This window comes from Emydura macquarii, unplaced genomic scaffold, assembly GCF_026122565.2.
Source record: "Emydura macquarii macquarii isolate MOO-44397 ecotype Brisbane River unplaced genomic scaffold, CSIRO-AGI_Emac_v2 contig_2676, whole genome shotgun sequence".
Taxonomy (NCBI): Eukaryota; Metazoa; Chordata; order Testudines; family Chelidae; genus Emydura; species Emydura macquarii.
Window position 1 is genome coordinate 31,585,905 of NW_027132813.1, and position 27,852 is coordinate 31,613,756.

Here is a 27,852-nt window from a genome sequence, read left to right on the forward strand (position 1 = left end):
TCTGAATGAGAGGATGATTAGTTGATTTTGCTGTTAACTGTACCCTGATGAAGCTGATTGGTAGCTGTGAATTCTTTAGGGATAGCAGACAGTCCTGAACCATAGGAATTAAGGCTCCTAATGGAGACGTTTTGTTGTGTTGCCCAAATTGGGAACCTCTTCCATTTAGCGCATAGGACAGCTTAGTAGGGTTTTTGTGGGTTTTTTTGCTATGCACAAGGCACTCATTTTTGGTATTTACCAATTTTAACAAAAAATTCCCAGGTTTTACAAAAGCTATTAGGTTTTTACTGATTTTCACACTAATTTTGGACCACTCAAATACATCAGAATACTAATTATGTTAAGAAAATCCAATACACTATATTAGGTAGATGTGTTTAAGTTACTTATAAATTAGTCTAAGTGTAAATGTCAGGCTGCCCTTTAAAGCAAGGCAACGTAGTGGAAGATATGTACACACACACCTCCCAGTTCTGAAGTTACTGAGCTGCCACCTCTCTTTCCAGAATGGGGAGTTGGGTTAGAAATATTCTTACTATTCTTTTATTTTTTTCCAGTCCTTCCATCCCACAATATTAACCCTGATCTTTACACCCAGAAAACTGTGAAGTTAATTTTTACACAGAAAGCCTACGTTCAAACCCCCACTTAAACAGAATGTTTGACATTTCTTGCTCCATCTGAAGCAAATAGGTCTATTCTTGCACAGACAACTTTAAATCTGGCATTTCCTAACTTATGAGTGCTTGGCTTTGCAACCTAAATAACATTCTTTTAATATGGTTTTGTATGTAATATAATAAGATAGTTACTACTTCAGCAGTGCAAACCCTCCTTGGGATCTCAGAACTTGCTCAGCAGGGTTAACAGTAGAGAAAAACTTCTTTTCTAGAAAAGTAAGAATATATATTTCAAAGACACCCGTGAAGTATGCCTACCCTTGAGTAGGAAGGTGCCATTTTTATCATGCATTGTCATTTTTCTCACCATAACCATATTTAAATTCATAAAAGAAATCAGAAAATGAATGAGGTTGGTTTACCTTATGTTAAAGTATATTTATCAAGAGGAGAAGTGAGCAGGGAAAATACAAATAAACTGCCTTATTTTAATCAAGTTTTCCTTACCTGCATTAATTAACAGCCTCAAACATTCACTGGAGTTGTTAAATGCTGCTTCGTGGATTGGCATCCACCCTCTGTTATCAGGAACATCAACACTGTATCCCTGTTTAATTAGTTTCCTCAATCTTTTGACATTTCCTTCTCTAGCTGCAAGTCCAACAGTGGAGCATCTGTCTGAGTAGGCCTCTGTGAAATCCATCCTTCCACAGCTCACTCTGAGAATAGAGCAAAAAAGTTACTATTAGTCCAGCAAGTCTATATTTACAGCAGACAACATATTCTTAAAATTTGAGCCAAGATCGTCAGGCCTGCCCAGTTCCATTCATCTAATGTGGACTCCCTCTAATTAATTAACTAGTTAATCTAATTAATTACACAAATTAATCTAATTAATTAATGGAGTTAAGGCAGTATTTACACAATTTCAATCCTGTAAAATAAGATTTTGCTTTGTGTTTCAGTGACATTTAAAGTCTCTCTTCAAATTGTTTTGAAACGTGTATCTTGACACCATCCCTGGATGATAATATGTACTTGGCACTTTTCCTTGAATGAAAGCTACCGTTTCTCATACGCTTCACTAATTAGTTTTTGAATGCTCAAGACATACTTCATTTTAACAAGTCAAGACAGGGTCCCTTGCCCAAAAGAATCTACAATCTACAATCCATTGGCTCAATTCTGCAGTTAGAAGTGCAGACAGATAGACCATTCCATTCATGAGCCACCCTACAGATTTCAGTTAGGCTCTGCATGAATCTCGTTCAAGACTCAAGGCAGATATACAGACATGACACAGGTGATATAATAAAAATGGGTAAGGGTAAGGAAGGACGGTCCAGTGGTTAGCATGCTAGCCTGAGACTTCAAAGACCCAGATTCCCAGGTCCTGGCTCTGCAACAGATGTCCTGTGCGACCTTAGGCAAATCATTTAGTCTCTTTACACCTCAGTTCACTATGTGAAAAATTAGGATAATCGTACTTCCTTGCCTCATAGGTAAGGATAAGATTATGTCACAGATTCCATGACTTTCAGGGACCTCTGACATTTTCCACTTCGGAATAATGGGGCCAGAGCTGTCAGCCAGCAGGGAGCCTGGCACTCCAAGCTGCGAGTAGTGGGCAGCCCTGCAACCAGGGAATTAATCCCTCCAGAGCCAGAATTCCCTGGCACAGCCACTACATTGAGTAAAACGGGTGTGGGGGCTAGAAGCCAAGCTCTCCAACCGCCCATATTGCTGACTTCCATCAGGCACCTGGAACAACATATGTTAAAACAAACTATAAATTTTTATTGTAACATAGCACATAATACTTACATGCAAAAGTCCCCTCCCCAGGACTGCACATATCTGTTCCTCCAGGTTGGACTGGGGCTTTTAAATGGGAAAGAAATTCTGGCCTTAAAGGAATCCTCCGCTTTAAAGTATGGGTCAATGTTCTCCTTAGTGCCTTTGGTGTTCTCCACAACAGACTGAGCTTTGATGGTGGCCTCCCTGTCACTAGTTCCTCAAAGTAGGGGCAGGTAATTGGAGCACTGCCACAGGTTCTGGTTCTGTCTTTTTTGTAATTCTCACAGAGCTCTTTCCTTTTGTCATGGCACTGAGCCAAGTCCCAAGAGTGACCCTGGTTTGTTGATTAGCTATATACGTCAATATTTTCTTTTTACAATGGCTGCTATTAAGGCAGGATTGCACCAATTCCTTTCCCTAGATCACAAGAAAATTCATGACCTCTGCATGGCTGCCCACAGACACACAAGGCTATACCACTGCTGTAATATTCCAGGAGCATGTAATCACAAACGGAGTGTTCCTGGCTGCACAATAGCATTTAAATAGGGAAATAACATCCAGTCATCATGACCTCTGAACAGTAGAGGGCACATAGGTGAGCCAACAGGTCGGTAAAGCAATGCAGTGTGGAATACCTATCAGGGAGGACTGAAAATTTAACCTGAAATAAAGATGCATCCACATAAACTCCACATTAACTACACACAATTTTCCACATTAACGCCTTCCAAAATGAATAAAGTGTATTATCCATTTTGCACTAACTGGCCAGAAGAATTGAGTTGTGTGGATGCAGCCCATTTTAATTTGAAAAAATGCCAGTTAGTCTGAAATAAATCCACCATGTGGACAAACCCTAAAACACCAGCTGAACCCAGTAGCTTGTCTACACTATGCTTTCCAATGTTGCTAACAGTAATGGAACTGAACTGGCGCAAGAGTGGGACATTTTTGCAAAGTTTCCCTAATGTAGACAACACCATGATGAGTCATCAGAATTGAGTCATTATTCCCAAATGCTCAGATAATCTAACCACTAAATTACATTGCTTATTTAAATAAGCGCATTAGCACTAAATGTTATTTAAATTTGTATATAATGTCTCATTCCAAAAGGACTCCAGCACATCTGACAAGTGAGTATTTCAGATGCTCTGGAGTCATCCTTTTTCAGAATGAAACATACACATAGTGCACAGACAATTCTGGTGCTGGAGTGAAAAACAAAGGGACAACACACTGCAAGGGGTAGAGGAGAGAAAATGTTAATGAAGATACCAAGGCAAAACTCTACTCTTATAAGATCCCATGCCACTTTTTCAAAGTCCATCCTCAGCATCCCAGGCAAGTAAGGAACTAAGAAAGTGTCTTGTCCAAAAACCTAGATGCAATAAACGTGATGGAACTCAGTTTATCTACCTGTGAAGAATGAATGGGCTAAATGTGAGCTCTGCTCAGGATTTGAATCAGTTGCTGCATGAAATCTAGGACCTGCAAACTTCAGATCAGTGGTGAAAGCTGTCCCACCAATTAAAGAAATCCCAGCTACAGCACCCCTGGATGTGTCCTATAGTCCTCTCCACCAAAGAGAGGAAAGACAGGATCTAAGTTGGCATCGAGATCCAGGGCCCCCCAGGAGGGGCAGAAGGAAACCCTGACAGGCGACCATGGAAACCACTGCCACGCGTCTACTCGCGTAGCCGGCACCAGACCTGCACGCCAGGAGGGCCAGACAGAGGCTGGCGGCAGCCGGGCGGCGCTCTCACTCACACGGCACAGCGCGGCCGGTTGTCTAAGCCGGCCGGGCCGGCACCGAGCGCCCCGGGGCACCAGCCTCCCTTCGCCGCCTCCCCGCCCCTTTGGAGGCATCCCGAGGGGCGCTGGGAGCTGGAGTCCTTCTCCGCACCGCTCTGCGGGCGGCGTGGCCGATGGCCCCGGCTTCAGCCCCAGGAGCGAGCGGAGGCTGGGGCCGGGACACAGGCCGGGGAGAGGCGCCGGGGCCCTGCAGCACTACAAGGCCCATGGTGCTTTGCCACGCGGCGCCCTGCGACACGCGGCGCTCCGGGGCCGCTCTAGCCCGGCCCTTATTCCGAGGAAAGGCAAGCGCAGCAGAGACCGGCAGGGGCGGCTGCCGGCCGGCGGGGCGCGGGCAGGGCGAGAACCATGTGGGTGTTCGGCTACGGCTCCCTCATCTGGAAGGTGGATTTCCCCTACGAGGAAAAGATGGTCGGGTACATCACCGGCTACAGCAGGAGGTTCTGGCAGGGCAGCACCGACCACCGCGGGGTGCCGGGCAAGGTGAGCGCTAGGAGCAGGGGGCGCGTGTCCAGCCGGTGCCCCGCGCGGAGCGGAGCGGGGCGGGGAGGGAAGGAAGCAGCCAGCATCTGCCCCCAGGGGGCAGGAGACGGGAAGTGCCGGTGGCAGCAGCTGTTCTTCCTGCCCCTTCCAAATGTTTCATCTGCTGCTGCCCAGCGTCCCAGTCAAAACAGGGGCGCTGGGCTGACTCGCGCTGAGTTTAGACAGCAGTTAACCCCGATCCCAGCGCTCAGCCCCCTCCACAGCCCACCAATACAGGTACGTGCTGCTCCGCAGCACCCCTCCAGCCACACACCCCCAAGCTTGGGGCCTCCCCTCCTCCTAGCGACCCTACATTCAGTGCAGACTTTCTCCGCCACTAGACATCCCGCACGGACAGTTCCTGCCCCATCCCCAATACGCGCACACATCCCCCCAACAGGTCCTGTCCCTCTCCCCCATGGACACAGGTCCTCCTCACCCCACCCCCATCCTCTATTCACCAAAGGACACTTCCACAATCTGACTATTCTCTCACATACATACAGGTCCCACTCCGACCCCTCTCCACTCCCCTCACACAAACGCACATCGAATACCTCGCTCATAGACAGATCCCATCTCCATCCCACTACACACTAACAATTTCAAAACTTCATCGTTTTAAAATATTCTCTATAGGTAAATATAAAGTAACACCCTCTACCTTTCCCCTGCCTTCCAAATGCATCATATTTAATATCAGTTTGTAGCTTTGCAGTCCTCCACCTCTACCCCTGTACAAAAGACCACTTCTTTTACTTTGCTACATACATCATCATCTTGATCAAAGTTACTGGGTAATCTTTTCCACTAGCAAATGGAGAATCACACTGGTCTGAACACTTTGTTACTATTAATTACAAGTAAAAACTAATAGCTTTCTGTTAGACACTTACAGAAGAAAGAATGTCTCTATTCCTCCCACCCCCCAGTTTATTTTGTGCATTTGTCAGCATTCTGTGCAGTTAGTTTCACCTTTTTCCCTGTACAGTCATTATGGCCCCTATCTAACGAAAGCTGATCTGCCCGGGTGTACCCCATGCCTATACAGAGCAACACCACTGAACACAATGGGGGTCTGCGTTGGCATAGAGGATCTGAAACAGCTTGCAAGATAGAGGCCTTAATGTTGCAAACATTTACAAATAAATCAAGTTACTGCTGTGCTTAAGTTATATTGATTTACATGAGACTTCTCATGGAGTAACTTAGGTATTTGCATATTTGGGGCCTAGATCAGTTTCAGCCTTGCTAAAAAGATATTTATATAATCCAAAACAGGAGAAGTTTTTAAAAGGAATGTTACAAAAAAATTTAAGAAGATATTATTTAAAGTAATGCTCTGTCAAAACTGGATTTTTTTTAATTGCTTAATTTAAAAAAACTGAGTTGGCAGTATCCCTTTGAAGAAGGAAGGTGGGCAAGGAGCAGTGTAATAAGTGTACAAGCTCTCTGTATTTCAAAAGACTAACAAAATAAACTTTTGACAAGTAAAATGGGTTCACTTGTATGGTATTGTTCAAAGCAGCAAAGTATTCCTTTATTTGTGTAATTGGTGAATAACTGCAAAAAACAGCTTAAGTATTTATATGATTAAAAGTTCTGTGTTATGGTCTTCTGCGTTGCTAGAAAATTTAATTATTGGTTCTGATTTTTTAAAACATATTAGAAAAACCTTATGCTACAGTAATAGTTATACCTCAGAAATTCCAAAACCATACCAGCTATGTCAGGGCTTCGGAGACATACACATGACTTCCAAAGAACTCAGCATATGCAAACTTCCAAAACTAGAAAATTCCCTTATATTTCCAATACAATACTTCAGGCTTGTCTACACTTAAAGCGCTGCACCGGCACAGCTGCACTGCTATAGCGCTTATTCAAGATGCTATCTATGCTGACAGGAGAGCTTCTCCCTCTGGCATAGGTACTTCACCACCCTGAGAGGTGGTAGCTATATTGAGGGAGAAGCCCTCCCATCGACATAGCGCAGTCTACACTGGGGATTAGGTTAGTATAGCTGTATCGCTCAGGGGTGTAGTATAACTGCATTACTCAGGGGCGACATAGTTGAGCAACCAATTGGTAGTGTAGATCAAGTCTCAGATCTTGTAATGTTAGTTTTGTAACTTTCCAAACTAAATCCATTCCGCTGCTTTCAACTGAAGTCCATTTCCTCAAGCGTTGATGCAATTACCAATGGAATTACTGCTCCAAAATACTATATACTAAGGCCATGTCTACACTAGCAAGCTTACAGTGACATAGCTGTATCAATGCAGCTGCATCACTTTAAGATCACTTGTGTAGCCGCTCTATGCCGATGGCCAAGAGCTCTCTTGTCAACATAATAAACTTCAATGAGCGGTGGTAGCTATGTCGATGGGAGACGCTCTCCTGCTGACATAGTACTGTGCACACTGCCACGTATGCCGGCAAAATTTATGTTGTTCAGGGGGGTGTTTTTCACACCCCTAAGCGACATAAATTTTGCCAACACAAGTGGTAATGTAGAGATGGCCTAATACTAATTTCCCATTTGGCATGAAATAAATAAACTGATCCTTCCTTGATCCCTTCTAAATCTGAGTAGTATCAGAGTAGCTGATGGGCTTCCAAATGCGAAAAGAGCTTCTTAAGAAAATGGCAAAGCTCCAAAATTAATATTACTCTGGTTCACCACTTGTGTAAACTATCCCATTGCCATCACCACTGTCATCAGTGTGGGCAGCACACACTCACTATTCCCTAGAGGAACCTACATTCTGTATAATTTTTAACACCACACTTGCATACTCCAAATAAATAAATAACACCATACTGAAATTTACTGTATTTCTTAAACTTTACTATAATTTTTTATATTAAAGGATTAGTGCCTTGAGGCCTCAATTAGGATCAGGGCCTCACCATCCTTGAAATTGTACAAACATACTCTTAAGAAAGTCCCTGTCCCTTGCAGTTTATAGTCTATGATCCCAATCTGCAACTGCCTCAGTAAAGATAGACTCCCCTATGCCTATGTGGAGCTTCACTGGCTTCGGTGGCATCCATCCGCGTGGCTGCAATTGCAGGAATGGGGTATAAATAGGGACAAGATGCAACAAGAACAAAACAGGGAAGAAAAGAGTGATGGTACCAAGTTTGAGACAAATACATTTGAATGTATATAATTCAGTATATACAATTAAGTTTATCTTAAGACAACATAGGGACCAACACAAGTTGATTATCATCAACATTATATTTATATGATGGTAATATCTGAAGATCCCAGAGAAGAATGAGGTCCCATTGTGCTGAGCACTGTACAAACATGTAGGGAGAAACTTATTTTAATTTAAAATAGAAGTGCAAGGAAATACTTTTAAGTGGGAATCTAATGTTATTAATTTTTACTGTGTTTACACTGATCCTTTCAGCACTTTTTCAAAACTTAAAAAAACATGCCTTCCTTGGCAACACAACCAAATACATCCTAAGAATAAGCCTTGCCTTCTGCTTCAGATTATTCTGGTTTCCCTTCATGAGTATTAGGGACTCATTTCAAGTGTGACTTCCAACTTATTTACTGGTATGATGCCAACAATGTACTAGGTGCTAACTGCTCCTTATAGTTCAAAGACTCTTATTATCTTAAAGTCAATTTTTGTAGCTAAATCTTAAACTTTCATATATTTTGGAGATCTTATAAGCAATACAAGACTTCTAAGAAGACGTAATAGCAGCAAGAATAATAAAAAAGAGTTAATTTCAGTAGTTGAAACATATTCCAAACTATAATATGCAACTAGCAAAAAGCCAGGAGAAAATAAATCTCAGTTTTGTTGAACCTTAAGGGGGAAAAGTATGAATCAATAAATAGGCAGCTATAGCAAAGCAGAGATCTGAGCAAACCTTCATTCTGTGTGGGCTTTTAGTTTTATCAACAGGCTAAAAATCATAAAGAGGAGAGATTTTATCCTATTTTTTATCGGATGTTTAGAAACACAACAAACCACAGTATCATGAAGTTAAAAACAATTTCTAGTTGTAAGCATCTTTTCCAATTTCCTGTGGACAGGTGTATTTTTCAAGCTACAGGAATGAGCATAATATAGTTTTACTGTATTTTGAAATCCTGCAACGCTCTCACTGCACAAGGGCTATCACCCTTATATAATTCTAAATAGCTCAACAAATGCTAAGGAAACAATAGGTTACAGAAACATCCAGCAAATTAGGGGAATGACATTGATGGGGCAGGGCTATGTTATTTACAACTGTATATGTGGCTAATGATTTAGTCATCAGAAATAATTAATTGATCATTAACATACTAAACCTGATATATGAAAATGAGCCAAATATTCACGTAAGTGTCCCTACTTTGTGAAAGAAAAATGCTAAATGCTAATTTTATTTAATTAAAATATGCTTTTCTGATGTCCACTGAGGTTTTTCCCCCCAAACCAGTCACCTCATTTACACATCATAGGCAACTCCAGCCTAAAACTGGAGACTGATTTTTAAAGAGAGCAGCTCTAGTGAAGACCTAAAAATTATACTCTTTGAAAAAGGAAATGCTGCATTTTCAAAAGGAGGATCCACAGGTTCATGCAACCATGAATCAGAAGTAATTAATTTATACAACTTCTCTGTGTCTCAAACTTTTTTTTAAACATCAGGACAACCCCATCATTAAGTAGCAAAATAAGGGTCCATATTTTACTTCTGAAGAGCCTTACCAGATTACTAGAACCCTTATCAATCCAGGATGAATTTCTGGAATTCCAATAAAGGCCTGCGAATGGATTTGCAGGAAACTTCAAGTAGCATCTTTCCAGAATTTACTGGAAGATCTCTCAGGCCTGGTCTACAAAGAGTTTTTGTACTCATATAACTATTTCAGTTATGGATGTAATCTTTACTGGAATAATTATACTGGTACATCCCCAGTGGATACACTTATAGTGATATAAATGTGCCTTATACTGATATGGCTTTATTCCCCTTCCTGTACTGGAATAAGTCATACCAGTATAAACATTGCTATATTAGTATAACTGTGTCCATGCTACTGGGTTTATATTCCTTTAATTATACCAACAAAATTAAACTGCTGAAACTTTTGTGTTTAGCACTCATAATTTTGTTAATGCTCGTGCAGCTGAACTGATGTTAACAGGTGGACTTTTCTATAAAAATTCCCTTGTATAGACAAGAGTAGAGCATTTTCCAGGACAGATAAGATAGAAATTTTTAATGTAAAACTATGCAAATAAAACCGCCTTCAGAACTCCTTTAACCACCATAAAGCAGCAAAAATGGCACATGCCCAATTTTTTTGTTTTTCAGGGCAACTTTAAAGAAGTCATAAGTGTAACTTACTACCGACTAGACTGTGCCCTGATCTAACATGGTTGTGCAGAGGAGTACACAATGTGGGTTCTAGTGGGTATACATACAGATACCTGTAAAAATACCGTGGCAGATTCCTCTCTCCCTTGTGTTTTCCTGCACAAGGAGGAAGCACCAAGGCAATTGTTCCTTAGAGGCATGTCTCTGAAGCACCACGTCTCCTACAATTACTCCTGGGGCAAAGCCGATTACAGACTGGCCCTGCTCAAGGCTTGACCTAAAAGCATAATCTAGCTTTAAATGAACTGATACTTAAAAGGGGAAAAAAAAAAGTTAAGAATGCAAAGTTAAAACAAAATCCAGACTGACTTTAAATGTCTTTGATTGTTAGTTTGTCAGATTGATGACACTGAAGTCTGGTTTATTATAAAACTGGACTAACACACAAACATTATCTAGGCTTTATAATTAGTTCTGAAGTTTTATCACTTACAACCAGCAACCTAATACACAGATGTATCATAGCGCCCTCTGTGTGACATTCTTATTGCTCTGAAAGCCACTCTGTTATTAGTACAAGTTGTTATAACTTTATTTTTAACATGCAAATGCAGTGTTAGGAGTGTCAATTATATGGGTTCAGTTTATCTCTGGTGCGAACCCATTAAAATCCAAGGAATTACACCAGGGACAAATTTACTCATTGTGCATAAAATGCAAGTGAAACCAATCCTTCAACTCTATTATCCCATTTCAAAGTATAGCAGTGAAATACTAGCCTACAAGTTGAAAAACCTACTGAAAATACTTGCTGCTACAACATTCCATAGTCAGTACAACAAAGAAGACATAATGAGCATTTTTATGTACAACAATGCCTGCAAGCTTTTTTGTACAAAACTCAGCTTAACATAACGATGACCTTTTATTCATACTTTAACTGCTCAATTTACATTATTGTAATAATGTAGTAAAACAATAGTTACAAATGCAATGCTTGCTATTAGTGTCATATTGTACAGTAGGTAGGATGCTACATTAGAAAGATATTCCTTGTTAACACTGGGCATGAAAGCAAATTTTAAAATGTAAATGATTATTAATACCTTCTTGCAAAACACACTGCATTAAGTGCGCTAGCTCCATTATATTTTAAGATGTTGATCTGATTAGTTGGAGAGTCTTGCATGAGAGTGGCCAGTACATTAGCAGGCAATAATGTGATGATGTTCACTGACATTTGATTAAGTACTTCTGCACCAGAAAACAAGACAATGGTTTGTTACATTATATCCTTCCCCAGAAAGAGAGATAAATGTATAATTATTTTTTCTGTGAAAACAAATTCAGTTATTTGTATAAAATTCAGAAAACACTTAGAAAGTTATGAAAAATAGTATCTTGCAGCAATTTACCTGGGACTCTTCAAATTAATTAAAACATGTTCCCTGTCACTGAAAAATGGCTTGGTAGTTCACAGGTAGGGATTACTGATGAAGAAAAGAGTGATTGTTGGAAGAGGTGGATTTGGAGAGGCAAACTAGGCAGGAAGACTTTTAAGTATTGGATGCAGCATAGCTGAATGTATACAGTCAAGCTGGACAATGAAATGGGGGAAGGAGTGAAAGTGGGAGGAGTGAAAGTACTGAATAAAAGAACTTGCAGGTTCAGGGCCATGATTACTTAGGGCCTTGCAGAGGAGTTTACTTTGTTTTTTTCTGGGGAATTATTGAATCCTCAAACACAGTGACAGTTATGCTTTTGAAGTTCATCAGCAATTTGTAAACTATTTCCCCCTGCACGCGTGCACACACACTAAAAGTTATTTTCTATGAGCCTTATTCACATAAAAGTGTACAATATTTTAAGGTCATAGTGTTATAAATATTTAAGTATGATCACTGTGGCTTATCATTGGAATCCTTGGAGTGACTTTGTAACCTGGTAACGCATCGGACATTTAATTATCATGCATGTTGAAAACTGGGACAGACAGAAAGGCAGCTGTTTTCCGAGGTGCGTCCTCAAACTTCTATGCCTTGGCTGCTTCAGGGCCTCTCTTTCACGAGAGGAAAGAGACAAATCTACTAATGGAGTTCAAATTCTATGCTTTGGATATACTTCCTATCTTAGTGTGGAACATGAAATAACTTCTTTCTCCATGCCTTTGTTGAAAACCCACAGAAATTACACTAAGCATGTTGAACAATAAATACTGTCTAGGGGCTGAAGTGCAAGTTTGGGAGTCAAAGGATCTGGGTTCTACTTCTAGCTCTGCCACAGACTTGCTCTTGTCTTTGTGCTTCAGTTTCCTTATCTGTAAAATTCTCCTGTTCCAGAGGTGAGATTATCTGGCATCATACTGTCATTATCGACTGCATCATGTTCTCATATTTGCAAAGCATATATGATATGAGAATTCAATGTGACACTTGCTGTGTGAGAGATTAAACACCATCAAAGTTCTATAGACAAATGTCTTTGTCTTTTCCACTGATCAAATACTCCATTTGACTTTTGCTCCATAAACATTAAAAGGTTATAGAGAAGCATATTGTGCAGCACTATTGTAGCACTACAGGGAATTCCTGCAGTGGTGAGAGCACTTACTGTGTTGTGCATGATTGGGACTGTCGGGCAGTTAACCAAACATAAAGGTGGAAGGTAGAATCTCAGTGATTTGTGGGCAGGATTCCCATCTAGGAATGTCCAAGTGTCCATCTTTCGGGAGTTCGCATGCATGTAATTTAAGGTTGTGTCAAAATGCAGATCTAGGTTAAATGCTCCAGCTCACTCTGCTCTATAGAATGCAAAAAGACCAGGATTTGGCCTAACAGTTGGCAAGGGGGAGGGGGGGGGAAGAGAATCAGAGGTTTTTTGGTTTGTTTGGTTTTTTTTAATTAAAAAAATTATTAGAGGTGGTGATTTATTCTCACTCTGTCTAATCCCTCTCCATACCCATTCTTTTGTTGGGGCTCCTCCCTTTGGTATCTGCGCCCGCACTTTTTATCATCTTTTACCATTCATCTTCCCTACAGTCCTCGTGGTATGTTTCAGCTCCATCCTCACTCTTGTTTTGGCTCTCCTAACCCATTTTGCCAGCCAAATAATATTTACTAGTATTCTGATTAATGTTTGCAGTTACTTTAAAATTATACTGAATTCTACAAGTAGCACAATATGGGAGATCAACACAATTAAGTGGAAAAAGCTGTTGACCAGATTGCCAAGTACTCTGAACATCCTGTGCTAAAAGTGCTGTATCAGAGTCTGGATTTTTCAAACTCAGAGATCGGTTGCTAATATGTCAAGTCTGCTGTATTTTGAGTTTACAACCAAGGCCTGTATGGAGCTCACTGTAGAATCAGTGCCTAAGTTGATAAAATGAATTTGGACATTAATTTGACATATAAATTATAAAACAAGAATACTGTTCATCATTACTTTTAGCAAATTTGATTTTTTTTAAATGGACCAACCAGTTAAAGAGCGGGTTTGAGACCATTACATTACAAAGTTAATTGCTTCATATAAAGTGACTCATGCCCCAAGTCTGCAAGAGAACCATGTGGTTGGGTCCCTACTTGGGCAGAACCTCATTTGTCAATGGGATACCACACAATTCTTTTTGCAAAAATGGGGCCAGAATTCTTATTTGTTTAAAAAATAGCTGTTACATGCATTCTATAAAACACATAGTACATATAATATTGAATATTTAAAGGGACACCAACATCATCACACTTTGCAAATAGTTTACTATAATAAGCAACACCTAATATCACTACAACTAAAAAATCAGAGCTTATTTTTCCTCAGTTTGGTAGTTTTACTGTGTACATTTGATAACACATTGACTATACAGAATAAGCACAAGCTGACACTTAGTTTTGTCCATTTCCCCTCTTGTATGGCTCTTTCAGTGATAAAGAGAGAGAGAAACAAAAGTGATGGTTGAGCAACAATAAAAAATAGCAAGGTGAGTCAGGTACAGGTGTGGTATCTGGAATTACCTTTTTTTTTTTTTTTCTTTCTTTTAATAAACTATACATGCCATTTTTAAGTTAGTAATTGGTGAGAGCATTAACATCATGCTTTTAACATTGATGAGAGATTTAGGAAATGTGGAGTTGGAGGAACTCCTAAATTATCACACCCTTCCTTAAATGCAGTTTTGTTGAGCCATGTTGGTCCCAGGATATTAGAGAGACATGGTGGGTGAGGTAATATCTTTTATTGGATCAGCTTCTGTTGGAGAGAGACAAGCTTTCAAGTTTACCCAGAGCTTTTCTTCAGGTCTGGGAAATATACTCAGATTGTCACAGCTAAATACAAGGTGGAACAGACTTGTTAACTCATGCTAAGCAATTCCAAGGTGAAAGAGACACTGAACATAGACACTGGATTTATGGCTTATTACAACAATCTATAAACACACTAAGTCTGGCACCTAGTTTTTTTCCAGGGGGAGCAGCCACTGCACTCCAGTCAGGGCGCCCCGGCGCTGGGCCCACGTTGTGGGGGAAAGGGTAGGGCCGGGAGGGGAGAGCATCTGCTGCGCTCCGACAGGGCGCTGCTGGGCCCATGTTGTGGGAGAGGGGTGGGGGGGAAAGGGCAGGGCCGGGAGGGGAGAGCGGCTGCTGTGCTCCAGCCAGGGCGCCCCGCCTCTGGACCCACATCGTCTGGCTCCTTAATTTTTGGGCTGGCTCCTAGCTCCGAAGGAAATTTGTCGAGCCCAGCCTTAGGCGCATACGGATTGTTACTAAACATTTCAAAGAAAGTGGCAGGCCCCCTCATACATGTTTAATGTGGCATTGAAAGAGTAGTTAAAAACCATCCTTTGTATGGAAGTATGCAATAGCTGTCATTCCCCAGCTCAGAAAGGAACCATTAACATAGCCATCACATATGCCATTTTTTTAATTCAATTAGCAAGTAAAGATCTTAGTCTGTTTACCTATACATTGGCTAAAACAGATATTGCTAGACAATGGGACCGATTCTTTCACTCTTACTCATGTTGAATACTAGTACTTTATACCTTGCGAAGCCCCTGGTTCTTGTGATTCCTACAAGAGGACTCAAGGCACTCCAGAGCAAACGAGTGGCAGAATCTGGCTCTATACACTACTGGACACATCAACATAAAACAGTTATTGACTGATCAGAAAGAAGTACAAATAAATGCTGGATTGAAAACGGTTGAATCTGTGGAGTCTAACAGACATCTGGCCACAGGCTAGTATCCCAAAGTCTATCTATCCATCTGGGGTCAGTAAAACTTTAAAAATTTAGAATAAAATATCCAGTGAACTTAGCTCTTTACTGTCTCTTATAATTCCTACACAGAGAAATTTATAACCTGCTCAAGTATAGGGAGTTTAAAGATACAGGAGGAGTAGGAAGTGTTAAAGAACTTTCAGTTTTTGAAGATATACAAAACATACAGGTTTTGAATTATACAAAAATTAAAAATAAGTGTAAAAGTCCTATCATTTTCTCAATATTTTCAGATTAAACACAGCACTACACAGTTCAGCATTCTCAGATTGAATAGGCATTTAGAAAATGCACAAAACCTCAACTCAGCTTTGGGACAAGTATGAAATAGAAAGATAAGGTCTAATACAGACAAAATGTTAACGTTAACAGACCTGGTACACAAGTATAATTTTATGAAAAGAAAGACACACAGAACTCAGGAGAAACAGAAAATATTGTTACAAGACTATTTGTACGACATAACTTATTTGTTGTTTAATACAAATAAAAAACTTAGGACAGGTTTTGTATCAATTGTGTCTTAAAAAGTGAAAATAAAAATATCTGTAATACCTCCACTGATATGTGGAGAGAGAGCACGGTAGGTTTCCTCACCTCCAATATCAGGAGTGCCCATTCATTCAAAAATATTGACAGAGAAGAAACTTAAATAAAATATATGCTTTTATATACATGCATACATTTTATATGCAAATATCCTTTTGTTACTTTACTGGGATTACCATTACATATCACTGAAATCAGCTATCACTCCATATTGATTAATTATTGTTTGGTTGCACCCTTAACTAAAGTTCTCTATCCTGGCGATTTCAGAATTAAATAGAAAACTTGACCCACTAGACAAATAAGAGAAAAGGATGATAAATTAATCTTTTATGAGAAGTCTAGCTTCTGTTGTTTGTTTGGATACAGAGCATTCACTGCTACCAAACTGAAGCATCAACACAACTTTGAGTGTTAAACAATTTGAAATGAGGACTTGAAGGGGAAGAGATTCTGGGTTCTCAATCATCATGGAAGAAGTGAACTATTAAAAGATATGCTTAAAGAGAAAGGAAAGACCAAGATTTGGATTAAGGTTACCCAAAAAATTCAAATATATGAAAGCAATGGTCTGAAGCAGAACTGAATGCAATTAATGAATATTGGAGGGGGGAAAGGGAGGAGTCACGTGATACATCGCCAAAAAAGAAAGTCAAAATTAGGAGGAAGGAAGGGATGGGCCTGTTGGACTTCGTTTATCTACTATATTTTTTTAAATAGTACTAAAAAGCTGCTCCCATTTAACACCATCACTCTCAGGAGTTGACAAAAACAAGAAATAAACAATCTTCCCCAGAACAGAATGCAAAGTAATTAGAATTGAGATATTACAGTACACATACAAAATAACATCAACGTTTTCTGAGTCAGAATCAAGGATTGTCAGCCAGAAGTCTGAATATGTTGCGTTGGCCTACACAAGCTAGGCTCTTTACCTGTTCAAAGTCTGCAAACTATATTATATGTAAATGTACTTGTACAGGAACAAAGTTATATACTTCTCAATTCTACTAATTTTCTCTACATTAGCTAATTGACATAAAATCAGAAGAATTAATGTTTTTCCCCCTTTCACAATATTCACCCAGGAGAACACGTCAGAGATCATCTCTGTTGAGTTAAATTGTACTTTAGGGCCAAATTACAACATGGAAACTCTAGCCCTAGATGCATATGTGTGACTCCGCAGGGACTTCAGTTTAATAAAAGTGTGCCTGTCTAAAAACCTGCACTCTCCCCAGAGACACACTGTCAGATAAAGGCTGGAGTTTAAGTATAATGTCTTTAAAAGATTGATGTTACTGCAAAAACTCCAGTAGAGACTGGTTATCCTTATCCTCTCCCTGGAAAAGAACTCTGTACTATAAACCACTAAGGCCAAAATCTGCTTTCAGATGTATGTCACAGCTCCCACAAGCATCAGGGGGAAGCACAAGTATTTAAGTGAATGCAGAATTTGGCCCAGTCATTCACATTTACTGGGAATAACAGACAAACTCTTTATCTTTATGACCAACCATTGAATTTATAGTTTTGACTCATTGTGTGACTTTTCCTTCTGGACCATTTGGTAACTGAAAGGGCAAATGCAAGCCATTCATTTGTTGTAAAATGACAAATCTGAAAATATTACAAGACAGGATGTGATTTACAACAAAAATACATTAAAACCATTATGAGGCAGAAGTGAGTGCTTTCGGCACCCAAGGGGTATGTATTTCAATCTCATGTACTCAGAATGTGTTCTTATTGGGACATGCTTAGCTTTTGTTTGTTTGTTTTTTTTGTTTGGAAAATGGTAAGATGTCAAAAACAAGCATAAGTCAACAATAGAAAAAAAAACATAAATCAATTAATTTCATTCTTTATACCAGTTAAGTAATTTATTAGTATAAACCCTTACTGAAAATCGATGTGACAGAAAGGAATTACATATTAGTTTCAGAACAGACTTGAGCTAGCAACATATATAAATTCAGACTAAAATCTAAGAGGCTGAGAATGTCTTACATACACAATTTTTTGCAAAAATAGTTGAGAGCACAATCCTACCTCAGTGACAATTGCCACTGTCTTAATGGCAGCAGGCTTGGCGCTAAACAGTACACTCAAAAGTAAGGAACTCAAAATTGTTTGTCTACTCCAACTTTATTCCTGTGTCCCTACCACTTCCACTTAAAAGCTAAAGTTTTATTTACCTCCAACTCTCCTATTGTTTTCTAATACAAATCACTTCACCACAAAATTTTATGTATATATACACATGCCCCAATCATCTAAAGGGGTAGACTTCAATAAGATTCTTCTATTTGGTTCTCTGTCCATTTAAAAAAGTTTCTTTACTGTTTACTTTTGCTAATGATTTGACAAAAAAAGCTTTTTACTGAACTAGCCATATTTCTTTTCATTTTAGCCTGGAAGAGTTGTGACTCTTGTTGAAGATCCTGAGGTATAGTACTTCTTTTTTGTACATAATATTTATTTTAAGCATACAGAATGTCCTACTGCATTCAAAACTTAAGGGCACTATTAATCTGCATTTTCTTATCTTTAGTGTGTAGATAAATAACTGATTATTTTTCTTGCTTTCAAAACATGTTCTTAATCTGAATTTGCTATACAAAATTGTACATATAGTGGCTTTTGAATGACCTAGTTTAAATACCTAATCTATAAGCAACTAAGACGACAGAGTTTTAAGCATCTTCCTGAATAGCCAAATTAACTGCCTTGTTTAAACAAAGAGTTTTGCTACCGTCAGATTTATACAGCCTGGAAGCTATTACCCGTTTGAGACAGTGTTCTGATGTAACATTGAGTAATCTTGGTTCTTTAAAATAAAATCTGACGTGTCAAGACTGAGTCACAGTAACAAAAAGGGACATACTCTTGCTTAAACTCTTTGATTCAAAGATGAACTGCTGAATATTCTCAGATTAAACAAAAGCTCTTTTTTGGGAAATAGTTACAGGCCTGATTCTGCTAGTCATGCTCCAGATGGGTAAATCTTTACTCCTTGAAAAGTCCCACTGAAATATCTGCAAAGTGCTACCCAATGTATAGAAGAATGGCAGAATTAGACCTTAAATCTGACCCTGTAAAACATAGAAAATGTACATTTTTCTGATTTATTTTTATTATAAAATAGCAAAAAGTTTTATTTTTTATTTTGAGGGAGAGAAGTGGGGGAGAGGGGGCAGCTATCTGGGCTTGTCAGATTGTGACAAGGAAACATGATTTTACATGCAACTGCTTTATTGTGGCCTAGTCCTGTAGCTCTTGCTCACCATTAGTTGTCCTACATGAGCTAGGACAAGAGGACTGTTATTTTAGCCTCTTTTAAACAGTTATTGCATGTCATCATCATAAGGTGTATAGTTCAGTTGCTTTGTATGTAGTTAACACAAATGGTTTGAATGCAATGTAAAACCATATTAATCATTTTAGTGTTATATGCTTGTCCTTTCACACTCATTTTCACATATGGCCTTAATGCAAATAGTCTCGCATGGATCATCCTCAGACTTACACAGTGCATTAATTATGGCTCTGGGTGTACTAACGGAGGGTGTGTTTCCTTCTCTCCCAGATTTAAATTTATAGCATAAGTCCTTTTCTACAGCCCATTCCTGCAGGATATTGAGTGTCCTCATCTCCCATTGACATCAACCAAATTAGATCATCACAGGATCAGGATGTTAGTTTGGAACTAATAGGTATAACATGGACGTAGAGGCAACTCTAAATGGATATACTGTACTGTCATTGTGGCCCTCAGTGGAAATAATTTGCCATAGTACATGCTATTGTGTAATTAAGAGGTTCTAAAGCCACAGAGTTTTGTGGGGCCATCTCCTCTCCCATGCTTTTCTTGAAGCATACATCATCTTGTAATTAAGCAACGTAATAGGACAAAATTATGAGGCAGCAAAAAATAAAGTTTATTGCAGGGGTGCAGAGCACTTTGTCCTCCTCTAGTAGGGTTCCCTTATAAGATAACATGTCTAGAGGGCAGGCCATGGCTCAACAGCCCTCAAAGTCCTGGTGTGGCCTTGCTGGGCAATCTCAGGGCCAGGCAACCAAGTTACATCCCATCCTTCTCCTGGTTCCCCCAGTCAGACAAGGTGAAGAGATAAGAGTAGGAGGACCTCTACCTCCCTTATTCTCTCCTCAGTTTGGGGTGAGGTCACAGCACTTTGCTTCCCTCCCTGTGCAGGGTTGCTCAAGCAGTCTCAATCATTCATATAGTCAGTAGGAGGTTCCCAGCTCTCTTTCCAGTGTCCACTGTTTCCTCTTTACCAGGGAGGGGGGAAAAAAAGTGGGAAAACCCCATCCAGACTCTCAGGCCTTATCAACAGTCTAGGCCCTCCCCTGTGAGGATTCCCCTGTCCCAGAAGATAGTGACTGGCTTCCTTCCTGGAGGCAGCCTCTCCTTCACTCGGCCCCTGCTTGATTGCCAGAGTCCTCCATTTGGAACATACTCTGTAGCTCTTGAGGGGCAGAGCCTTCTTTGGCCAGTAGTGCTCCATCACTCCCTCACATTTAGTGCAGGATCTGTAAATCCCACCTCACCCCCGATTTTGTAATGATTTGTTTCCTCTTCCTGGGTGTAGAATTTTACCTTGATTAGTACCAAATCTCCCCTTATTCTGCAGCCACTCCTGCTTAGTTTGTCCAGGTCATATTACACTATCATTCTGTGCATTAGCTCCTCCACTTTTGGTGCAATCTAAGAACGGTCAGTTAAATTTACAAAGAAGCTTCCACACAAAAAAACATGAATCTGTGCAAGATGCAGCGGTGCATAGGAGTTTAAGTTCAGCTGTTCAAAACACCTCCATAAACACCAAGAGCCCTGCATTAAGCTATAACTAGCATGAATCATTACAGCTTGAACACTGACAGAGGCTTCCCCATTGAGACCAAAGCAGCTCTCTGAACCACCTCAAAGTGACCATTAGAGGTCTACAGACCATAATTTTGGAGCCATTTCAGTCTGTCAAAAGACCTGTGAATAGCAGATGATCTTACATACACTTTTTTGCAACAGTTCTATGACAACTTTTTGGTTTTATTTCAAGACAACCAAATCAGAGAAACTATCTTAGTTTTGAATGGGAACAAAATCTCAAAAGATTTAATAGGTAGAGTTTGCCAAACATTTCTCCCATCTAACAGCTCTATTCAGCCTAAAATTGCTTGTGGTTGCTGATCCATCAAAGCTTCATGAGCTTCCCAAGCTACGTAAATGCAAAGGCTACTCCTTTTTCAATAGGATTTCCCTCTGATATGATAATGCAGGTGTTGGCTTTAGCACTGCTGCCAGGAAACATCTGGCTCAAGGGATGAACTGGATGCTTCAGATATGCTGGATAGATGGGGATGGAGACGGCAGGCAGATTCTTACCTTCTTGCCTGATGTGCATCAGTCAGTCATGGAGGAAACTTTAGAGGAGCCAGAGCAATGCTAAATTAGGGAGGGGGAAAAAGGATCCAAACTCACGATTTTCCACAAACCCAAATAGGAATCAGTGTGGTGAGGGAGAAACAGTGGGAGTTACCAATCCACTTTATTAGGCAAGCAATCTGAGCTAAGGGTCTACAACAGTCCACTGGTAAATTCCCTCAAACATCCTGGGTTTTCATTTATTTTAGAGTGGGGAATATGGGGATCCTGCACTGGAGCAACATGTGCGGACTCTCAAGTCCAACTGAATTTGGGAGAGGAAGGATAATAAGCTAGAGAGTAGTGGTGTGTGAAGAGGCAGGGAACTCATTTAAATAAGTTCCTTGCAAAGAGCTAAGGTAGTTTTTGTTTTTTAGGTCGTACATGCTAACCAAGTTCTCAAAGTTGGGCTAGGGTGAGCCTGATGTGTAGCCAGTGTACATAATGTGCAAGGGCTTGGGCACCTTGGAGGGTGTTTGTTTAAATAGGGCACATGCCTGACATAACACTGAAGATTAACTCTACTTGTAATTACTATTCAGTGAGGCAAAACACTTGTAACACTGACATTTCCCTGAAACAGTAGCAATGAATAGAGGTAAATGTAACAGTAATCATAAACTTCAACTGTTTTTGTAGCTGACAAAACAAGCACAATGCAGTGCAGTGTTGGTCAATGTGACTTTCTGTACCTTTCTGGTAAGTTTTTTTTTTTTTCACACTACAGTACTGTTGGACACCATTATGTTATACACTCCTATATAAGCAAAGAATGGTTATGTTTGTTTTTGCTTTATTTGTGTGGTTAAACAAACTTATTTGTGATTGCAAGAGTCCAGAGCAAATCACCAGACTTTTTTTTTTTTTTTTTTTAAATAAATATCTTGTTAGGTACAACCTTAAGTTATTTTGAGAATATCACAGGTTCTAGACAGACCATCCACTAATTCAACAGTTGACTTGTTGATAATAAAATTCAGTGTAAATGGGTGTGAAACAAAAGTGAATGAAAGGTACAGAGGTAACTTGAATTTGAAAATGTTGTTTTGGAGAACTGCTTTAACTCTCTACCTTTGTAGTTCATTAAAAATTATTTTAAAAAGGAAAAACAAGTGGTGATGGGCGGTAGAACACTTCTCATGAATCTGTGTCAAATTGTTGCCCCCTCCTTTTGACATCTGAACCAATGCTCCTTTAGATCCAATACCAAACCCCTGAACTGTTTAGTCCATAACAGCTGTGTTATATAGTAGTATAACATATCCTTGTTTCTGCAGCAAAAGATTTATATTCTCACTGTTTCAGCTACCCCACAGCTCAAGAGGAGACTTGCATGTAGAACCGAGCAAAAGTTTCTTCTGCAACCACATTCTTAGAGCTTATCCATATACTAAAACCCATGCTGGGGCAAGGTGGGGGGTGACTGGTACTAACATACCCATTTGTAGTGATACTGGCCAAAGAAAACTACAACTACAAACATCTGAAAGGGATAAAACAGAAAACAGTGGAGTTTTCTCTGGTTCCTAATAGACTGCATGGTTATGGCCAGATGCGGAGAAGGAAATAAAATACAGCTCATTATGACAAGTAACTATTACACACATGTAGTAGTAGTTGCTTTTTCTAACTGAAGTATTCTTCATATTTTATTGTACATAATATGGTCTAATCAGTGCAAAATTAGTAACTTTTAGGAACTGAACTCCCCAAAAATGGCCTAATGCAGTAGCTAATTTAGAATGATGCAAAAATTGATCACTTTGCTTTGTAGTCAATTCAATGCCAAGGATTCTTATGCCAACTTCCGGTCAACAATGGATTCCTTATTCAGTTTCCTATAAAGGACAGGTTATTTTTTAGGCTATTTCTGAATTAATTAAAAAATAAGTAATTTCCTTTTAGTAAGAAACAATTTCGTTGCCTTAATGGGTGTCAGAGAAATCACCATCTCCTTTCTCTGCCTACTGGAAAGTTGCAGAAGAGAGACAGACAGGGAATGTAACAAAAAATGAAAAGGCCTTATCTAAAAATCACTGCTACGCATTGGTGGCATGATCACTGTACATATATATATTTCACTGAGCTAAGTCGCTAGAGTTTCTCTTCTTATCTGAAAAGATATAAAGTAGGGAGAGAGTACCTCCTCTACGCCAAAATAAAATGAAGGCGCTAGGAATTGTAGCTTTGAAGACAAACCATTAGGCTCGTCAGAAAACAAGAATTCTGTTTTGTGAAGAATGAGGTTTCAACGTTGTTTTTATTTCCTATTGGAACAAATTTTAGATCTTTCAAAAAAAATTGCAAAGAAAGAGAAAGACCACCTCAAAATAGCCAATAACCCAGTTGTTTGGGCACTCACTTGGGATGAGAGAGACCCAAATTCAAGTCCCTACCTTGCCTGATTCAAACAAGGGGCTTTAACTTGAGTCTCCATAATCCTAGGTGAGTGCCCTAAAAGCCTGAAATTGTTGGCTGTTCTGGACTGGAGTTTCTGTCTTTGACCAGAAATTCCATCCTGGACCTGTGCAGCCTTCACAACAAAAGATCCTTTGGAAGAAATACATTGCCTCTAGAAGTTTTGGTTTTAATGAATCAGCATTTTCTGACAAAAAACGTTTCCTCTGAAAATTCCCACTGAGTTCTGACACATGGCTCAATATCCAGTTTCTTAAAATATGTTTTAATGACATTTCTGCTAATAGTGTTGTGGGGTGTTTTGATCTATACTCTATAAGGTTTAGTTCTGAGAAAATAAAGCTTAAACTTTAAGCTAGCTTTTTCTCTTTGAATTCTACACCCTGGTGGTATATAAATTAAAACACAAATCCTTTAAAACATTTGTATCAGAATAAAGCAATAGTCAAGGTTTTAGAAATGAAGCTTAACCTACCTAAAAAGAATAATCAAATGAAAATTACTTTTAAATCTACCACTTCATCTAAGGAATTTATTTTTAATCTATTTTTGTGAGATTGTGAAAACTCATTTTGTATTCCCACTGCTGATACATTAGCAAACATTATCTAACAGAAATGAATCTCTGGGTTTAGTGCTCTAAATTTAGATGCAACAACTAGACAACAATGTTAACAGGCATAAAGTGCACTAAGTTCCTTAATTCCTAAAACTTGGCCCAACATCAGTAATAAGGTGCACAAAGAATTTGGCATAATTAACTTCAGCTGAGAGTTTTTAAACAAGAACCGCCATTTTGATTTTAGTTCTATTCCTAAATACAGAAGGGGGGAGGGCGGGACTATTTGTAGAAATAGCTCTACTAATAAAATATGTTTTAAATTAAGTTTATTGCTAGCGTCCTTTCAGTGTTTGGATTTACCTTTCTGGTTATGTTCTTCAACAGGGTTGTGTATGGGGTGTTGCTTACAGATTGCCCGCAGGACAAGAAGTGGAAGTAAAGGCATACCTCGACTTCAGAGAGAAAGGAGGCTACAGGACTACAGCTGTCATTTTCTATCCAAAAGATCCCTCAATAAAACCATTTAATGTATTATTATATATTGGAACTTGTGATAATCCTAACTACCTTGGTCCAGCACCTCTAGAAGACATTGCTGAACAGATTTTTAATGCAGTTGGTCCTAGTGGAAGAAACACAGAATACTTGTTTGAACTTGCCAATTCCATCAGGAATCTTGTACCAGAAGATGTAGATGAGCATCTCTTCTCTTTAGAGAAACTAGTAAAGGAACTCTTGGAAAGAAACCAAAACCTCAATTGCATATAAAAATAATTTCCTAGTTTCAAATAAGCTTCTCCTTTCATCTTCAGAATAATGGTTTCATTGCACAACGGGTATATGATTTGGAGACATGTTTATCTGTACTACACTATCTTATTTATTTTAATGTTGCATTCAGGACACTGTAGTTAAGGGTCACTAGAAGATTCCATTGTAAAACCATGTTTTCAGGAGTTTAACAATGGGGGGAGTGGGGAAGAAAGTGTTTCAGGTTTGAATTTGGTATACAAGATTATCGCCAAAGAACATATTTTTCTTTTTAAAAATTTGAAGAAAATCAACTTTGGCCCTTTATTTTTTTGTTTGAGGATTTTTTTTTAATTGTGATTTCAGGTTTAAGTTGTTCTAAAAAAATAATTATCTTTAAATTACCTTTAGGACCAAATCCTACTCTCAGACAAAATTCCCATTGATTGAAGTGGTAGTTCTCTCTGAGTCAAGACTACAGGATTGGGTCCTTAATGCAGCTAAAAGATAAATGTTTTAAGTAGCTACTGTACATGTACAGTAAGTATATGGCAAAACATTTATTGCATAAAGGTTCAACTCCATTACAACTAAGCTATTCCATTGAATCAATAGTTTTACCCTTGGTATATCACAGTTTGCCCTTAGACACAATGGGCAAACAGTTGTGTTATCAAAGAAATTACTCTTTCCCTTGATGCATTAGGTTATTCATGGTGTCAAACCCTTAGAAACAAAAATATGGTACATTAACACAAATAAGCCATGCCGTAGCAGTGCCTCATTTCTTTTATTTTAAAACTACTGTAAACAAAAATAAACCTAAACTGTTAAAGTAACTGAGAATATGACTTGAATCCACAATATAGCAAGAATGTTCTGAAACGCCCATCTTTAGTCACCGTTTGCCTTCATCTGTCAGCACAAGTCTCACTGAAAATCAAGGGGAGTTGTGCAAACTTTTGAGGGCAGAATTTGTCCTAATAGGCCTAACTATTGCAATACACAGGGATAAGGAGTTTCCATCCCAACTATTAATTTTCTTGCTTCTCAGAGGTTAAGTTTTCTTTAAGCCTTTAACAAAGCATATTTTTGTATTTTGATATATAAAAAGTCCTCTTTGAAATGTAATGTAGTACTACATCATACAGCAACAGTATGTATATATGTATGTTCAATAATCACATAGAAACCTGTCTTATTTTCCATCAGTAATATAGCACAAACATGGCATGATTTATGTTTGTACACACAGGTAGTCTTTTCTTCTTTTCCTTTCAGTTTTATATTTGTAGCTGGCCAAAAAAAAAAAAAAAAATCAAGTCATCAAAATGACTGACTGCTATAATTTGTACCTTACCACCTATAGAAAAAACACATTTTAAATTGAATGTTAGAAAATGACATTCAAGTCAGATGCCTACATACATAGGCTGCAGTATATAAAACACAATCAAAACAGCTGATTTAAAATATGAAACAAAGAGCTTTTGGATTTAAGACCAGGATTGTAATTTTAGTCATCATATTTCTGGCATCTATTAAAGGTATGTAGATCTACGAAGCATAAGTCTACCTGTCAAAAGTTACTAACAACATGAGAACAAAAGTAAAGGTTAATGCTTTAATTCCACTATATTGGGAGTATATATCAGGGTATCAAACTTGATAGACGAGTCTGATCTGATGAACAGGGGACTTGCCCCATATCATATATATTGATCTATTCTCCTATTAATAGATAAGTTCTTTGCTAACTTATGAGAAATAGATCCTATTAGTTTCAAAGATCTTTCTTCTCCAGTGTGTTACACTGATGCAAGACTGAAGTAACAGCAGAGAATCAGGCCCAGTATATTCAGCTGGACAGTAAGGCAAAATATAGAGTTAGAATATTCATTTATTCAGATTTCAGTACCTAAGGTTAGCTACCTAAATAAATGATCAAATTTTAAGAGCTGCTGGGAACATGTTTGTCCACTGACTCCAATGGGAGCCTCTGAAAAAAAACATTTATGGTGCTTGAAGATGGATTTAGGTCTTAAGGCACCAAAGTTTGAAAATGTGTGCCTACATCAATATATTAAGATCCTTTAAAAAAGTTATTCCCTTTGACATGGAGAATAAATACTCTCAAAATGTTAACTGGATATTTTAATGTTCCCAAAGATGTTATGTATAACACCCTCTAAGGGTACAGTATGTAAACACTGCAAAGGGATACTGATTTTTGTTTTCAAAAAGGCCAGCACTTTCTTTCCTGTGCATACCTATGCTTTGAATACATGGTTGTAAATGTAATGCATACATCAGATGGAGTTGTACAATCTATGCATTTTCTTTAATTTTTCTCTCTTCAGTCAAAGGCTTATTTTTGTTTGTCATGAGATGGTGGGGGAAGTGTATAAATCCCTTTATCAATTCAAGAACTCCCTAATCACATCAATGATGGTACTCTTAAATATTATGCTTATTTAAGCACTAGTGCCGGGGCATTGGGATTCTGTATGGCTCTAAGTTTGGTAATTTAATTTTATTCATATCCAAAATACTGTTGGTTCAATCTCTTTTCCAGATTCATAATAGTTGCAGTAATACCTGTAATTATACATTCCATTTTGTGCATATAACATCAGTACAATAAAATGCATCGTGTATTTATTTAATGGTGTTGGGGAGAGCGATTTTCAGAAATTTTACCTTGATATTAAAGAAAAGAATCCACCAGAGGCGCGTTTTCAAAA

At 38.8% G+C, this 27,852-nt stretch overlaps 2 protein-coding genes across 3 annotated transcripts in view; one reads left to right on the forward strand and one right to left on the reverse strand.

The window, feature by feature from the left end:
• The window catches only part of ASB3 (ankyrin repeat and SOCS box containing 3), a 115,519-nt gene that overhangs the window by 76,866 nt on the left and 10,801 nt on the right, over positions 1–27,852 (reverse strand). Inside the window, exons 1-2 of one of the 2 annotated variants that reach the window (XM_067565137.1) lie at positions 2,448–3,186; positions 1,131–1,342 (exon numbers count right to left, since the gene is read on the reverse strand). In XM_067565137.1, the coding sequence (XP_067421238.1) occupies positions 1,131–1,326 (196 nt within the window). In that variant the 5' untranslated portion in view covers positions 1,327–1,342; positions 2,448–3,186. Of the gene's footprint in view, positions 1–1,130; positions 1,343–2,447; positions 3,187–27,852 lie in introns of those variants that run through there. The other variant, XM_067565136.1, reaches the window with a different exon arrangement.
• CHAC2 (ChaC glutathione specific gamma-glutamylcyclotransferase 2) lies at positions 4,119–27,753 on the forward strand. The gene is made up of 3 exons (XM_067565142.1): positions 4,119–4,721; positions 18,346–18,381; positions 24,743–27,753. Exons 1-3 carry the CDS (start codon positions 4,587–4,589, stop codon positions 25,124–25,126), a joined length of 555 nt encoding a protein of 184 aa, XP_067421243.1. The 5' UTR covers positions 4,119–4,586; the 3' UTR covers positions 25,127–27,753.

Excerpts from the sequence above, each read along its gene's own strand:
- CHAC2 (XM_067565142.1), top strand. The coding sequence starts at position 4,587 with ATGTGGGTGTTCGGCTACGGCTCCCTCATCTGGAAGGTGGATTTCCCC. Across the intron at positions 4,722-18,345 it reads ACCGCGGGGTGCCGGGCAAG|CCTGGAAGAGTTGTGACTCT; the intron begins GTGAGCGCTAGG and ends TTTTCATTTTAG. Across the intron at positions 18,382-24,742 it reads CTCTTGTTGAAGATCCTGAG|GGTTGTGTATGGGGTGTTGC; the intron begins GTATAGTACTTC and ends GTTCTTCAACAG.